The 17,242-nt window shown below is 38.4% G+C and overlaps 3 protein-coding genes across 4 annotated transcripts; 2 read left to right on the top strand and 1 right to left on the bottom strand.

Annotated features, from left to right (window-relative positions):
* The first annotated feature begins 1,071 nt into the window (after window positions 1-1,071).
* Window positions 1,072-5,361, top strand: LOC140771454 (pentatricopeptide repeat-containing protein At1g53600, mitochondrial). The gene is made up of 2 exons (XM_073113018.1): window positions 1,072-4,227; window positions 5,047-5,361. The coding sequence occupies exon 1, from the start codon at window positions 1,110-1,112 to the stop codon at window positions 3,144-3,146; it is 2,037 nt and encodes a 678-aa protein (XP_072969119.1). The 5' UTR covers window positions 1,072-1,109; the 3' UTR covers window positions 3,147-4,227; window positions 5,047-5,361.
* Window positions 5,362-6,716: 1,355 nt separating this feature from the next.
* On the top strand, window positions 6,717-10,789 carry LOC140771415 (syntaxin-52-like). Of its 2 annotated transcripts, none has more exons than XM_073112952.1 (7): window positions 6,717-6,828; window positions 7,845-8,064; window positions 9,011-9,112; window positions 9,350-9,453; window positions 9,530-9,630; window positions 9,720-9,764; window positions 10,354-10,789. In XM_073112952.1, the coding sequence occupies exons 2-7, from the start codon at window positions 7,847-7,849 to the stop codon at window positions 10,483-10,485; spliced, it is 702 nt and encodes a 233-aa protein (XP_072969053.1). In that variant the 5' UTR covers window positions 6,717-6,828; window positions 7,845-7,846; the 3' UTR covers window positions 10,486-10,789. The 2 variants fall into 2 exon arrangements, with proteins under 2 accessions (XP_072969053.1, XP_072969054.1); XM_073112953.1 differs by lacking the exon at window positions 6,717-6,828 and adding an exon at window positions 6,919-6,941.
* Window positions 10,790-11,430: 641 nt separating this feature from the next.
* LOC140769725 (polyamine oxidase 3-like) lies at window positions 11,431-16,002 on the bottom strand. The gene is made up of 10 exons (XM_073110573.1): window positions 15,586-16,002; window positions 14,347-14,459; window positions 14,136-14,224; window positions 13,904-14,017; window positions 13,619-13,706; window positions 13,442-13,527; window positions 13,242-13,344; window positions 12,781-12,878; window positions 12,271-12,700; window positions 11,431-11,964 (listed from the first exon to the last, which is right to left on the bottom strand). The coding sequence occupies exons 1-10, from the start codon at window positions 15,617-15,619 to the stop codon at window positions 11,644-11,646; spliced, it is 1,476 nt and encodes a 491-aa protein (XP_072966674.1). The 5' UTR covers window positions 15,620-16,002; the 3' UTR covers window positions 11,431-11,643.
* Window positions 16,003-17,242: the final 1,240 nt, after the last annotated feature.

The following is a 17,242-nucleotide window of genomic DNA, read 5'->3' as shown; positions in this document are numbered from 1 at the left end:
GATTTTACTATTTGTAATAACGACGAATAATTCAGTACTTTATTAGAAAAGAAAAAATAGGTATTCTATATATGAATCGTTGAACAATTAACGATTTCACAATCGAGTCGAGCTTAAATAAGCTGGGCCCAGCTCAGCTCAAGTTGAGAGTAAGAAAATATTGACTTGGCTGGTATTCACTCGATAAAGTTTGAGCTCGGCTGGTGGGCTTGATAAACTTACGTGAGTCAAAAATTTATTTTAACCAACTATGTCATTTAATATTTATATATTTATTTTAGTCTATGCATATATAATATTATTTTATATATAATTCTAAACTAGCCGAGCTCTACTCGAGGATATATAAACTTTGGGCTACCAAACCACACTACTGACCTGGTATCATATTCTCCCACTGACTTGGAATTCTAACATAAAATCCTACAATTATCTAGTGACGGCCAAAGCCAACCGTATCTACTTTCAAAATATTTGATCCTTTTTCAGGTGGACAAATTTAGACATTTCTACTTTTCCTCACCTAACTTCTTTTTTTAACAGGCCATGAGAGTAATCTAACAGCTTGAGTTTGGGATTAGCTCATACTTAAAATGAACAAAAAAAAAAGTTTTAATATTAATTTCGAGCTGAGCTCGATCAATAAAGCTCAAATTTATATATACAATATTGATTTATAAGATCTAATGGTTGTTATTAATTTAGACTTTCATAAATTGTTATTTTGTTTAAGCTTAAATTAAGGTTGATCCAATTAGCTTGAATAAGAGTTGCATTAGACTTAAATTTAGCTTATTTAAAGCTTGAATTGTGCTCGAGGTCCACTTAGGCTTAGCTTGAAATTAAGTGAGCCAATATTGAACTAAAAATGTGGGATTGAAAATGTCTACAATATGAGATGAAAAAAAGCCATTACTTGTATTATTTTATTTATAATTAGTTAATTACACATGGTGCAAGGGGTTATTCATAATATCACCGTATTGTAAGGAAATATTTGCGAAAGAACCCTTATTTTTTTAATACAAAAAAAACTTTAAATGCTGCAGATCGAGGAGCTTCGGCGCCGAATTGCATCCGGAGTCGATGGAATTCGATGAGCAAAAGCAATGCTGAGGAAACGCATCTCCTTTTTCCGCTCCCGGAGCCTTCCGCTTTCAAGCCTCCACCTTTCGATCGCAAGGTACTCCAATTCGACCAAGACCCGTCGCAACTTGGGGTTCTCCAACTCCCAGATCACCAAAAATGGCAGGAATGGCAATCCCCGAGGTGCTCAATTCGTGTTCGACGGGATGCCCGTCCGAGACGTCGTCTCCTGGACGGCGCTGCTCACGGCGTACGCGGACAATGGCGAAGTTTCTTCTGCCAGGAAGGTGTTCGATCAAATGCCTACAAGGAACACTGTGTCGTGGAATGCGATGATGTCGGCTTATGTTCGCGCTTCGAAGGTATGGGATGCTTTCGAGCTGTTCTCCAAGATTCCCGAGAAGAATGAGGTCTCTTACGGTGCAATGATCGCGGGTTTCGCTAAGAGTGGTATGATAAAGGAAGCGGAGATGGTTTACGAAGAAATGCCGCGAATGTGGCGGGACCCAGTTGCTTCCAATGCTTTGATTTGTGGGTACTTGAGGAAAGGCCAGCTTGATGAGGCTGTTCGTATTTTCGGTGCGATGGAGGTGAAGGATGTCATATCTTGGAGCTCGATGGTCGATGCATTTTGCAAATTTGGGAGTATTTTTGATGCAAGAGAAATTTTTGATTCTATGCCAGAGAGGAACGTGATTTCTTGGACTTCAATGATTCGAGGGTACTTCAAGGTCGGATTTTTGGAAGATGGGTTTAATATGTTTCTGGAGATGAGAAGGAAAGGTATCGAGATCAATCCTACTACACTTTCTGTATTGCTCGATGCTTGTGCTGAGTTTTGTAGGATTGAAGAAGGGGTTCAAATTCATGGCTTGATCAATGCAATGGGTTTTGAATCTGATGCCTTCCTAGGTAATTCTATAATTATCATGTATTCAAGAACAGGATGGATGGTTGCTGCTAGAAGGAAATTTGATTGCATGAACATGAAAGATGTAGTCTCTTGGAATTCGTTGATTACTGGATATATTCAGCATGATGCAATTGAAGAGGCACATGTGCTATTTGAGTCGATGCCGGAAAAGGATGTTGTTTCTTGGACCTCAATGGTTGTCGGGTTCTCTAATAGAGGATGGATGAGAGAATCACTTCTCCTTTTTGAACAAATGCCTCATAAAGATGAAGTTGCTTGGACTGCAGTTATTTCAGGGTATGTTGGAAATGGGGAGCATGAAAGTGCATTGCAGTGGTTCAGTATCATGGTACGAGAAGGATACATGCCTAATTCTGTGACATTAAGCTGTATACTGAGTGCTTTGGCTAGTTTGGTAAGTTTGGAACAGGGAATGCAGGTTCATGCCTGTGCAGTGAAGATGGCTTTGGGGTTTGACATCACTGTTCAAAGCTCTTTGGTGTCAATGTACGCAAAATGTGGAAGCTTGGGCGATGCTTATCTTATTTTCTCACAAATCAACGAGCCAAGTCTCGTTACCATCAATTCCATGATAACATCATTTGCCCAGCATGGCTTGGCTGAAGAGGCACTCAAACTATTTGCCAAAATGCAAAGAGATGGTTACAAGCCTAACCAGGCAACCTTCCTGGGGATTCTTTCTGCTTGTGCTCATGCAGGCTTGGTTGAGGAAGGGTATAAGTACTTCGAATCTATGGGCTCTATTTATGGAATTAAACCAACACCAGAGCACTACACTTGCATGGTTGATCTTCTAGGCCGTGCAGGATTGCTAGTTGAAGCGCTGGAATTTATCAATTCAATGCCATATGAAGCTAATTCAGATTCGTGGGGAGCTTTACTAAATGCTAGTAAGATCCACTCAAATCTGAATGTTGCAAAGATAGCAGCGCAAAAGCTTTTCGAACTCGAACCCAACAATGCAACAGTTTACACCGTCCTGTCTAGTATGTTGTCCCTGGCGGGGCTGAAGGAGGATGAGCAAAGATTACGAATGGTACAGCTGTCCAGCAACATAAGAAAGAAACCTGGTTATAGCTGGACTGATATCAGCAGAGTGAAGGATGGGCACTTCCAAGCAACATAGGTCCTTTTGCACTAACAAATGAAGATTCAGTAGATGACAAGGTACTCGAGGTTCACTGAGAGTACATTATTCAGGCAAAGAACGTTTGGATATAAAAAAATATGTGGTCTTCTACCTCTTAATATTGTATCTGTCTAAGTGCCTGGACTTCAGAAGGGTCTAATGAGTTCATTATGCTTGAGATTCACTCCACTTGCTAGTTGCTGATATTCAAATTCTGCCGAACACCTACAAGAAAAAAGCACATAATATATCACAGGTGCATCATATTCGAGAAAGAAAGTAAAACAGATACATGATTCAATGTGATTGACCTTGATCTTTATGTTGTATGGTAGAACTTGACTTATTTATGTTCATAAAGGAAGTGATTGGAAGATGGCATGCAAGTTCATTGCAGGAACATGAAAATTTGGGGAATATTATAGGAAAAGGACATCCAGCAGAACCAGAGACTGTTACTTCAACCAATATATGTGACCATTTTTTGTTTACTCACTAAGTATGGGATCAATCAGTGAGTGTCCATATGGATGATTTTTACCCAAGTTCCCCAGAGCAGGAGAACAGTTTATACATATGCAGCCTGATGGATTTAACGTTTTGTATGGGTACTGCTGCCCAATCTGCTGCCTCACCCTTGTTTTCTGAAGCATTTGAGGAGCTTGAATGTATGCATCCTACTGATGCATTTCTCACTAACTAATGCAGCAGTTTGAGTAATAAAAAGAGTAATTCATGGAAGGCTGATTGTGAAGTAGCCGAAAATCTTTCAGTAAGAGTATTGACAGAGAATTGGAGTCTGTTACAACTGTGTCACTGGGAATTAAGGCAGGGATTACGAGTAATTTAAAATCTGTCACAGATGAAGAAACAAAGGACATTGTGTACAGAATGGGAACAGGACAATGTTTCTTCAACCTGGTGAGAGTGGTTGTCTGATGGATGATAAAGATATGCAGTAATATGTGATTAAAGCACTTTTACTAGCTGATCTTGTACGGATAAGCACTTACACTGACAGCATAGAGCAAGGTACAACGTCAAACAAAAACTGTCATAGGATGCTAGCTAATGAGAGGTAAATTTTTTCCTTTTTCTCCATCATGTAGAATATCAATGATTATTGCACATATGATTAGTCTGCTTGCTGAAAAGAATCAAAGATATATACCATTTAGTTCTATTTCTGAAACTACAATCCTAAAGCATGCAGGCATTGCTATGATAGTATGATGTATGTCATTCATTGTTCCTGATTTCAAGTCATATGCTCTGGGCATGCATAGTGATGGCAATAATGAAGTATGGAGACTTCATAGAACTTGCATAGTGAGATAATGCAGCCTTAAGCTTGTGTTCTTGGCTTCTTGCTGTTAAATAACTCTTGATAAAGATATATCATATATAGTTGTAGGCTGATCATCCCTATGCTGATCAGTCCATGATGCAGACGATTTATATTTTACTAACTTCAGATGACCTAGTGACATCTCTAGTGCTTATACATTACTTTTGTCATGCTAGCTTAGCTAACAAGTACAGTTTGGGAAACCAGAATCAGGGTTTATAATTCTGTCAAGCCTTAATCAAATCTTGTCAACTTTGGATTCATCTAAAGGTGCTCAAGAATTTTACAGGTCTTGTGTATCTCAGTAATCAAATATGGCATTGTAGAAAAGATCAATCATTAATCTTAAGCTTGCTAACTGAAGCATGGGTAATTTGAAAAAACTGCCCTGAATTGAGGTCACCATGAACCTTGTCTTTAGAAGCCTCATGCAGTACAATGCTGTTTTGTGTTCTAAGTTTTAACTACCAAGAATCCTGGCTCTTTCTTCCATTCTTAGAATTACTGCATGGTATTTCTGATGACAAACTAATATCTGCATTCTCTTAGCCGCCCCTGTGGAGAGAGCAGATGTATCAGCATGGAAGCAACTAACAACCCAGGACAACAGAAGAAAAGGTATCCCCATAACCATAACAACCTTATCAAAAGTATCAAGCTTTGATCATCATATCCAACTTTCCCAACAAACTATACATCATTCCAAAATCAACATCATGATCAAAATGGCATAGTCCAAAACCAACTTCCCACCCATGTAAGACATCCATCTCCCTATAAATTCTGTCCTCCACCCTTAGCCAGAGAACAACTCAGCACACTAAACACACCTGGAGGTCTGATACATAGGAGAAGGAAGGATGAAGGGTGTGGCTGCAGCTCTCATTCTAGCACTTACCGTGGCTCACCTGATTGTTGGGCCTAGCAACGCTATCAGCTGCGGTGATGTCGACATGTGCCTCCTCCCATGCGTTAGCTACCTGACTGGGCAGCGGCCAACACCGGCTGCAGCTTGTTGTGATGGCGTGAATAAGCTCAAGTCAATGGCGACAACCACGCCGGACCGGCGCTATGCATGCAACTGCATGAAGCAGGCAGCATCTCACTTTGTGAGCATCAGTGACGATGCTGTCAGCAAGCTCCCAACAGCATGTGGCACGCCGCTTCCTTTCCCCATCAGCTTGAAGTTTGACTGTTCCAGGTGAGTGTGCCTCTGCTTCAAACTTACTGCCTTGTGATTTTTATGTAGTAATACATTTTTTTTTTCTGATACCTTTTCGTTGCTTTTGATTCATGAAGCATTCCATAAGCATTCTCATGGAGACGCTCCAGTTGGGAATAAAAGGAGGAGCAGATCACTGTTTCTTCCTCCATGAATGGTGAAGTTATTTTGTTGGAGGGAATAAAAGGAGAGCTGAGATACCTGTGAAACTGGCAGAATTCTATATGGGCTATGTTTTACTATCTTATAAATAATGTAATAAGGTACCTTCTTGGTTTACATGTAATGTATGGTAAAAATTACGGAAATGATATTGGATTTCCGGTTGCTTCATAACAGACAAGAATGTATGACAATTGGCAAGCTATTTCCTCTTTTATGGTTGAGATAAGTTTTACATTATATGAAGTCATTCTGCAGAAAAGGACAGCAATGCCTAATATAAAGTTCGATTCACATATGCCTGATACAGAGAATAATCTTCTCATTTGGTCACTAATTGTAGGTTTCCAGTTGGAAAATCAAACTGCATACATTTGGAATTTTATATGATTAATGAGTTGTTTTTCGTTGCAGCATAAAGTAGGTAGTGAAGCAGGTGCTTTAAGACGAGAATAAAGGGAAGGAGTTTTCTTCTCTATTTCTCTCTTGATCCTGATCAAAGAAGAGAGAGTGATCTTTCTAAAGTTTATATCTGTATATATATATATACCTTTTATAATGTATGGATTTTGCATAGATATCCTTTACGTTAACCCTTTTAACAATTATAGATTAACTTAAAAGACATTGATAGCTTTAACTTAAAAAGTGTATGCAATAAGATCTTAAGCCAACTCGGGCTCGGGCTTAGGCCGACCAATCTAAGCTCAAGAGAAACCCAAGTCAGTTCCGAAACTCGGAACGAGTCCGACTCGGGGGTTTGACGGAGTTTTAACTTCAAACCCCGTTACGGCCTAAAACAAGATGCTTCGACCCGAGGTCCCGAGCTCTCTCTCTCCCCCCCCCCCCCCCCCCTATCATAAGAGAGAAGAAAAGGTAGGGAGGTGGAGAAGAACGCGAAGGAGATAGAGGAGGTCGTCTACAATCATCCCTTCCACGTTGATCAGGTCAGCAAATTCATGTTGAGATGCGTGTTCTTCTTTCGATTCTCGTTTGACTGATATCCATGTCAGGTGGTACAGCATCGATCTGTAGGTGGATTTGGGGCACGTTTTATTAGGTGGATTGGTGATGCCCCCCCCCGGGTTATTACTCGTTGATTGGTTTAATTTGGCTTAATATGAAGTTCTTGGTGTTTAGATTCTCCTTAGAATCGAGATTGGGGCTTTTGTTGAGATGAATCGAGGTGTTTACAGTCGATAGCATTTGCTTTCTTTTGTTATTGAAATGGGGGCTTTGAGATGGATGTCGGAGTTGATGGCTTGGAATTAGAAAGGAAGGGTCTTTCTTTTACAAGGGATTCCTAGGCAGGAGCTAATGTGACATTGAGCTTATAATTTGAAATTCCCACCTAACAATTGGAAAATTTAGTTGGCATGTAGAATTACCGATGTTTTATTGCTTTTTTTTTTTTAAAAAAAAATTTGTGCTCATCCATGAGGACCATGATAGTCGACCTGTTTGTAGCTCAAACTAAATACAGAGGTTAGCCTTTCGAATCAAGATCAAGGTACATTATTCCACGAATGAGAAGGAACAACTTCAGGATTAGATGATAGTTTTTCAATTAGTTGTTCATGGTCCTATCTGTAGACTGTAAGTATTTGTTACATGTAAGCTCCTGATATAAGTGTTAAGGCAAGGCTCTTCTGAGGTTGTTCTAACTAATTTAATTTAAAAATTCTGAATTTTAAATTATTTTCCATCAGTTGCAAGGAGTGTGCACCATCGGCATGTCTTTTCCTTTTTGTTCTTGTATTATTACATGCTCTCTAGTCATTAATATCTAAATGAATCAGATCTAGTATGGTTATAAAGTATATCTAACTTACTAAACTGCCATTCTGATGTTTCTGGAAAGTGGGACTATCAAGCATCTATATAGTTAGTAAATATATTCCTAAGGAGGTAATTCTGTGTTGGAGGGCGGAATTTAATGTATACATATATTTTCTTGTTGCAGTAATGGCATCCTCTTCAGATTCATGGATGAGGGAGTTCAGTGAAGCCTCAAGGCTTGCTGATGATATTAGTGCCATGATCGCTGAAAGAGGATCTTTTCCACCATCAGGCTCAGATACCCAGCGCCATACATCTGCAATCCGGAGGAAGATAACAATTCTTGCAACCAGATTGGATAGCTTGGAGAACCTTCTGTCCAAACTCCCAAAGTTGCAGCCAATGTATGCTTATACTCTTTCTAAATTTTGGTCAGCCCCATTTTTTTGCTTCTGACTGTTTTCTTTTTCATAACTACTTATAGTCAATAAATAGAACTAGCCAATTTATTTGGGACTACATGAAGAAAGTATTTCCCATAGATTCACTGACTTATATTATTGCATGCAAATAAGCTGGATATCTACTTGGAGTGTGTGATCTAAATCTATCATAATTTAATGCTGCTTCTGGAAATTTATATTCTTAGAAGATGGTTGTTACCAACTGTGTAGAATCTCCTGAAGGTTTGAATTATAGCTGATACTATGTTGTATCAAAACTTCTCAGTTATGCCCCCTGCATGCAAGATGACGTCTTTTCGAGTATCCTCTTCATTTGGCAGAAATTGTCTTTTGTGCACTTTCTAAGTTACACTGTTGTAGGATTTTGTGATCACTGTAATTGTACTCTTTGTACAAGTTTTGTTGACTCATGATAATTATGAATAAGCAAAGAAGATATATCTCAGCTTAGAAAGAACCTACGATTTAATTAGTAAAGGTATGAGCTATTGTATCCTCAAATCAAAGAAAGCTTCCCTGTTCTAGGAAAGTTCCATCCTGATCTAATCCAAGGAACTGTCTTTTTACTCGGCTAAGATGTTGAGAACTTTCCACCGCCATATTCCAACTGTGGAGGAAGGTTTGTATATGTAATTATCCAAGGATATTTTGTTGTTTTTCCATTACCTCGCTGATATATTTTCTTTCTGCTTATATACAATTGAGAATTGAAAAGATGCTTACAACATGAGATATGTTCATTTCTTTTTGAGAAGCACAAATAGAAAGCATTTTTTTGATGCCACAAAGTTTAATCTACAGTGAGCCATACATATGACCTAATGTAACTTATGAAAAAGTTTTGCATATTAATTTGCACATGCCACTGATCTTCCATTTTATGCAGATCGGACAAGGAGTTGCATAAAAAACAAGATATGCTTTCAAATTTGAGGTCTAAATCAAAACAGATGGCCTCAACACTAAACATGTCCAACTTTGCTAACAGGTGTGGCCTTCATACAGGAATATGCTATATCAGTTTTGGAACTTTCTTACAGTAATGGGCTACTACTAGGGTGTTCTTGCTGGATTACCCTGCAACTTTTTCCGTTGCTTTTGGGTATAAATCAGCTGATGTTGTTTAGCATCTAATGAAATTTGTTGGGCATTAGTTACTAGATTCCTTTTCTCAAGAAATGTTGTATGAGGAAACACTAAACTAACTGATTCTTATTGAACTTAGGGAGGACTTACTTGGACAGAGTAAAAAGGCGGCAGATGAAATAAATAGAATTGCAGGATTGGACAACCATGGTGTTGTTGGACTACAGAGGCAGATCATGAGAGGTGCTCTAAAGCAATTGATGCTTTTTTGTATTAATATGTTGTTTGATGCTTACTCTCTGTTTCATATGATACACAGAGCAAGATGATGGCCTTGAGAAGTTGGAGGAGACAGTACTGAGCACAAAACATATTGCATTAGCTGTTAATGAAGAGTTGGATCTGCATACTCGATTGATAGTCAGTATTTATCAAACCCACAAATAGGCCTCACCTTTTACATACTGAGTTCCATGATGAAGGATAACAAACTTCTTGCTATGATGCAGGATAACTTGGATCAGCATGTGGAGGTGACAGACTCACGCCTTCAGGTTATTTCACTTGATTGGCTATCAGAGTAGTTATTCTGCACTAGTTACTATTGCTTGGCTTGTGATGAAGATGAAAATTGTTTTATTGCCATTTTTTTTTCATCAGCATTGACAAAATAGCTTCGAAAAAATTCAAAGGAAAAAGCATACGAAATTTAGTGGTTTCTGATGGTTCCTACGTGAAATATAATGAGAAAACTCTTATGTTCATGCTCCAGAAGGTGTCATGCCACTAGGCTTACATAACAAAGACTAGTGAGGTCTTCCTGAAAGATATGACCAGAATGATGATAAGATTAGCACCTCTTACTTGACTAGGGCTTGTTTGTCCGATAAAAAAATATTTGTCTAGATGTATAGAGTATGGGAGTGCAACTAGAGTCTCTGCACTCACTTCTTCTGGGGTCATTTCATTTGCTGATAAACATCCTGTAGGAAGGTACTTTAAATATTTTACCAGGAGAGTGGAGTGGTTAACTTATCTGATATTATATATTCAGCTGATTAAGTTCATTGTTTCTCATCTTAATTATTGTTTCGCATAATTTTTTTGTTTTAAGATAAACATAGTTTACTTTTTTGGATGCAGCGGATGCAAAAGAGGCTGGCAATTCTAAACAAGCGTACAAAGGGCGGTTGTTCGTGCATGTGTCTGCTATTATCTGTTGTCGCCATAGTGATTCTGGCTGCTATAGTTTGGGCTCTCATCAAGTACTTGTAAGAGACTCAGAATTGATCCTCACTCTTGCCTGCCCGCGAGTTCATTTGTGCAGCACTCCATGGAAATTGTCTTTGTTTGATCTTTCCGTTTGACCTTATTTTGGAACGGTTCCTTAAAGCTGCTGTGTGTGTGTAACTATTTGGTGTTGGTCGAATGCATAATTGTAGTCTGCTTATAGTTCCAGGTGCTCCTTTCTTTTTCTCTTTTTTAGTGGAATTTCCTTTCGTTTGTACGTGGAACAAAATGCTTCCTAATGCCTCGCATTTCATATTGAATACAATAAACTGTGCCTATTGAGTTGGAATTGTGTTGTGCATACTCTCAAAATGGATAGCAAAATGCTATACTATGAGCTATTATATGACCTATCATGCCCCCATCCCTGAGGTATCTTCCCGTGGGAAGGGTTTCAAAATAAGTTGTAGTTTTCCATAAAACTGCATTCATATTTAGTTTTGTTATTTCCTATTCTTCTGAATAATATGAGTTTGTCTGAGTGGAATCTACATACCATAGGAGTACTAACTATAACCCAAACAATATTACACGATTCATTTGTGTCCCATGATGACAAAACCATTCTAGCATTTTCAATTACTCCAAATTCCTATATATATGATTAATTGATTACAGATAAAGATAGATCTCAATCCTAGAGCAGAAGAGGACTTGGAAATTTTATCTAGTAAAATTTGACCTGGTGGCTAACCATCCCCCTTCATCATGCTTACCTTTTCTCAAATATATGGAAACTTTGCATAAGCAAGTTTAATTGGGACACCATTAATAAGTTCCCACTTCCTGGAAAAAAAAAACCTAAAGAAAGTGCAGAAGGAAGCAAAAGGTAGCAGTTACGGAAAACTACAAAGTTAATACTTAAGTTCACCATCCAGACAACAGCATTAGATGCTCATAATCTAAATTGCATCATTAGTTTAAGACAGGTTCCCTTACAATCCTTCATTTATTCATATAGTGCAAAGTGTAAATATTGATCAACACAATAGTGTGTAACACACTCCTCATGCTTGAAAATTATAACAAGGAAAAACATCTGTTTCTCATGTTATCTTCTCAGGCAATCAATGGAATGGTTAGCGAACTAATCATATAACCATAGTCTATTAGATCAACAAGAACCATGAATGCAATCTTGAATCATATTCGAGAGATCAGTAAGGGAACTGAGACTGAGGTGGTTCCTTCACTTGCGCCAGGGTGTTGTATGTTTAACATGTCCAAGTCCCCATATATTTCTAGGACACGCATTCGGCATTCTTCTGCAGCCATCAATCCAGTAGAGAATGCGCCGTGCACAGAACCAGTGTATTTCACACTTGTTGCCTCTCCTGCGAAGAAAAGGTTGTCCACAGGGACGCGAAGCTTCTCATAAAGATCACGAGACTTTCCCACTGCATCGTAGGTATAGGATCCAAGTGAACTCTCATCAGTCCCCCAGTGTGAGACTAGGTACTGAATCTGCAAATTATATGAGTAGTAAAAGAACTTAGATTGGCATATGGATAAAAATGACATCTTCCTATTCAATTATCTTGCATTCACCAACAATTATTTTGATTTTTTATGCAGCTCACAAATCTGTCTAACATGAAATTCCTACTTATGCAGCTAAGAGAGTAGTCATGACAAGGCAAGCTATAGCTAATATGAAGGTAGCAGAATGGTTGAATATGAAAGATTTAAGCATAAATATGGTCATTTAAAGGAACAAAAAGGAAAACAGACATCAAAAACCATATTGCAAAAGAATAGTAGGATACACACTGGTTCAGATGCATCTGGGAGAATCCTTTTCAACTGCAGATATGCAAAATTAGCTGCAGCTTCATCAGACATCTTTTCAATGTCGTGGGCAAGACGACCCGCAGGCATGTAAACAAGGACAGGATGGCCTGTCGCCTTATGAAGGTTTAGGAAATAGCTACAACCATATGTTGTAGAAGAAACTACTCCTAGAAACTCCACATTTGGCCAGAAAATTTTGTCAAAATGCAAGGCTATTTTGTTCTCTGTCCCAATAGCGAGTCCATGTATTGCTTCTTCTTTCCACTCAGGAAGCCTTGGCTCAAACTTAATGTAATTGTCTTTCAATACACCTAAGGGAACAGTAATGACAGCAGCATCTGCAAGAAATGTTTTACCAGTGTCGACGGTGACTTCTACTCCATTTTTATTGCGAGCAATTCTCGAAACCCTGAAAGAAAGACCCCGGTGAGAAACTATGTACACCAGTTGGCTGTTTATTAACCAAAGAAAAAATGAATCAGAACATACCGGTGCTGGTAGCGAATATCAAGGCCTTTAGCAAGAGTATTTATGACAGGACGGTACCCACGAACCATAAGGCCATGACCACCGGGAAGCAGGACTTCCTGTACATACAACATGTTAGATCGGTAAGTCAGCCCAATCCATGAATACTCAATCCATGAATTCTACCAAATCAGTACTGACACAATATTCTTCAAAACCTTTTTTTTTTCCTTTTCTGTGTGTATATGTTGTTGTTTGGGTTTGGGCTGGGGGCTTGTAAGATAGACGGTCGGGACGGGTGGAGAGCAGAGCAACTATTTTTCTCTAGCAATAATCGCATAAGTTGTTACTGGTATATTGAGTTACGTATGCAGATGTCTGGACACCCGCTCTCCATGCATGAGAACATATGGGAAAGGAAATGAAGAATGCTGGAAAAATAGAAGTGCATTTCACAACAATAAAGAACAAAAGTCACCTACCTTGTCCCAATTTTTCAGTGAGATTGTATCTGCATCTGTAGCAAACCAACCTTCCATTCTACACAGGTACCATTGAAGTACATTGTGAGCAAGTCCTTCTAGTCTGTGGACAAGATAACTTATTAAAAACAAGATTCATGATGCAAAATACCTAAATAAGGACAAAAAAAATCATGAAATGAATTAAATTATGTGGAAACCTCAAATCTGGCCGCCTCTCCATAGCAATAGAGATACCCTGTGCTACGGACATGTCTCCTATATGATCATGCCCTAGTTTTTCAGTCTGCAAATTAAAAATGGCTTATCAATCATTACTGATTTCAATATCTCACTATCTGCAGAAAAATTCCTTTGTAATTGGCAGAAAAACTTGCCTCTTTCAATATGGCCTCAAACACCTTGCCAACCTTTTGGACTAGTTCCTGGGGAACTTGATGCCCATCCATATCAAAGAGCGCATAACTGAATGAAGAAAGAAGAGAGGATATTGGCAAGTCCAATTCTCAGTATAGCATTGTAATAATTTGGATACTATGGCTGACGAAAAACATAGAAAATAGTATTCTGAAATATTGGTTTCAGACAGCATAGCAAATTTGCAATACAAAGTGTAGATAAAGACCAAACAGAAATAGTAGGATAAACTAAACAAGCTTTACCTCTCCAAATCATGGTCAAACAATACAGAGTTATCACCACTAGTGCGATAAAGAGGAAGCCCCAGTCTTCCTATCAAAGGTGCCAAGGGGTTCTCTTTGCAGACACCATGCAACCTGAGGAACGGGAGAACCAAACAGCACATGAATATAGATGCTTCAGAAATATAAGGTAAATCTAATTTGTGCATGGCTAAAACGTAGTAGAACTTTCAAGTTACACACTGAAGCTCACCAGGATGCACCAATGTCAACAGGAAATCCAAAGGAGTAATCAGTATAAGCTCGACCACCTAGTCTATCCCGTGACTCCAGCAGAACAACCTAAGGATGCATTAGTCAGTATATTTTATGGACATGGAGCACGAAACGCATCATGTAAGTTATTGATTCAGAATGATCCATCAAAACAAAAGCATGAAATTATGTTTGGGCAGAAACTTTACCTGGAATGATGCATTTTTAAGAACACGGGCAGCTGCAAGGCCTGCAAAGCCACCACCAATGACAATAACAGAAGGAGAGGGAGGCCTTCTCTCAACATTTGAAAGGTACGAGGCTGATGGGAAACAAAGAAGGAACATATCAGGTTATTGCTGGAAACTGGAAAAATACTTAGAAAGCACATGATGTATCACATAAACAACATAGAGGAATAGGAAGCATGGAAGGACTAGGAAACCATTAGACTAGAAATCACAAGATTACTGTAGAAAGGGTATAAGATAACATCGGTAACAAAAGTAATGTTGGTGCTGCAGCAGGATCGATGGCCTAATAACTCCTCAGCTTGTTTCCTCACCTTAGCAAAGTGATTAAACCCCACTGGATAAAACTTAAGATTATTGCAGTCAATTGTCCATAATTACCTATGGGATCTTCGGTGACTGCACACCATCAGAACAACACCAATACTATAGTCTCCATGAATCAAAAACATTAAAAAGAAGCAAATTTTGGCTAGCTTAAATTTGGAACATGCATGGGAAAAAGTTCCAAAATGATTGTATCAGCAGGCAAATGGGTTGTTTTGCCCTCCATATGGATGAAGAGGTAACTGCAACAACACCTTGATAACCATATGGATATTCCATGCATAAACCAAGAACCATAAATTCTGTTCACGTATACATTGTCACCTAGACAAAAACTAAAACCACGCATATTTGAGAAAATAAGTATCCGTGTATTCATGTGCATGTACATATATACGCTACATAAAATAGAAGTACAGGCTCCAGCAGAGTAGATTACATAGTTAAATCCGACATAAAATCACGTACATCAGATCTCCGGTCTCCCGAATAAACTACCCGCCAGAAAGAAAATACCTGTCTCCATGTGCCAATATTTTTTTAATATAAAAGATACAGTATAAGCCAACAAGCCCAAGTCGGCGAGACCACACACTTTCCAGGAAAAAAACAAAGACCACAAACTTTGTACAACTACTGAGATGTGACATCATCGAGTCTATTTGCACAGGTAACCACAACATGATATAATTCCCTTCGCTTAAAAACAAAGTAAAGATCCAATCGGCGAAACCAACTCTAAAGATCGAATTTTGGATCAAATTCTCACATGGGTCAGATCTACAATCCCCCCAAACCTTCAAGCCGACCAACTAAACCTAATTACTACAAAATAATAAACAACGTAAATTGAATAAGAAAAGGAGGAACCTTTCTTGCTGGGGAGTTGAGTGCTGTTCTCCATGTCTCTGAGCTGGGTACTCTCCGTTCCACAGACTTAAGATGGAAGGTGGAAATTGAGGGGAGTAATGGAGGACGAAGATGAGCAGGCAAGTGATGAAGTGGTTGGAATTCGAACTTAGACCCAAGTTTAGGAACCAGCTCATGCGGAACACGGCGGAAGCCCTTCGATCGACTCAGAATCGGAGGAACTCTGGCCAAATTGATGGGGCGGGGAAGGTGAAGGAGCGATCGAGCTGAGCCGGGCACGAAAGGTTCCGACGATTCCGCTCGATTCCGAGGTGAGATCGATTGCTATTGGGAATAAAGGAGGCTCCTTTGGACGGTACAAATACGAGAACAGCGAAGGAGAGAAGACGAAATGGCTCTCCTCGGTTCCTCGGTCTTGGGAGCTGGGGTGCTCCCTGCTCCTCCTTATGTAGGTGCTTCCTGGACACGGAGATTCCCTTCAATTCAGGTCGTAGGGAGTTTATGCAATCTATTACGTGTCACGATCCCACGGTTTTCAAAACAAATGAATGCAAATTGTACTCTCTCTCTCTCTCTCTCTAAAACTTTATTACTTATAAATTGTTAAAAAGTAATTAATGATAATGACCCCTAACCAGAAACTTTGGCACTGGACCCTACCAAAGATTTTGTTAACTATTAATCTTTCTTGTAAATAAACCTAAACCTAATTAAACGGTAAGACCATATCCCCCGAGTTTAAAAGGTTCTTCATTTAGACATCCAAATTTTATTTAATTAAATAATAAAACACCAGCATTTAAGGAGGTAACGGTAGTTGCCATGTTTGAAAATAAACTCTCCTGAGAGATAATATTGGGGGGTATCAAAAGTTCATAATTAACGTAAGATAAATACTTCCTGAATCTAATTATTACATTATAGGTAATTAATATTGCCTTTGCAATCTATTAATTCTTTCAGAATTATCATTCTAATTTTTCTTAATAGTATTTTCATAAAGTATTTCTAAAACGTTATCGTTGAAATCCTATGTAAAATAACTTTATGGTGTAAAAATATTTATTAATATATATTTTTGTTTATTTTCTTGTTAAATGGCTTTTGAATCATGGTAAGAAATTTATACAATAGCAAAATTTGTATTTTTAAATTCTAAATTCAATTCTAATTAGTGAAATAATATCGATAAATTTTGATGGTAATTATAATATTTTAAAAAATAGTGGCAATTATATAAATCATTCCTAAAATATAATAATTTAATGACAGCGAAAAGTTGGCGTCGCAATTGGTTAACATCAATAAGAAAGAAAGGAAAGTATATTCTAACCACCAACTAAGTCCGCACATGTATCACATTTATTTTATCATTCAAGATCAGGTCGTTTAGATAAAGACTTGACAAAGAGTCAGCTCTCCCTAAATAAATATTACAACGCTCTTTAACTACACTTTCAAACTAAACACGTCCTCAAATTACCTTGCTTACAAACACAAAGAGTTTTTTCCTCTGATGTCCATATTAAGGATGGATTCCAATACACCCATCTATGCTAGTTGGTATGTGTCACATAGATCACTAAGTCGGTGCCCTTTTTAAGTTTTAATTATTATTCAGGTCCCAATCCAGTTCCCAAAGTATTATGCTGATCAA

The sequence above is a fragment of the Typha angustifolia genome, chromosome 11 (genome assembly GCF_048772165.1).
Source record: "Typha angustifolia cultivar Huaian chromosome 11, ASM4877216v1, whole genome shotgun sequence".
Classification (NCBI taxonomy): domain Eukaryota; kingdom Viridiplantae; phylum Streptophyta; class Magnoliopsida; order Poales; family Typhaceae; genus Typha; species Typha angustifolia.
Note: the sequence above shows the minus strand (reverse complement) of the source record. Positions and strands in the feature narration are given on the sequence as shown.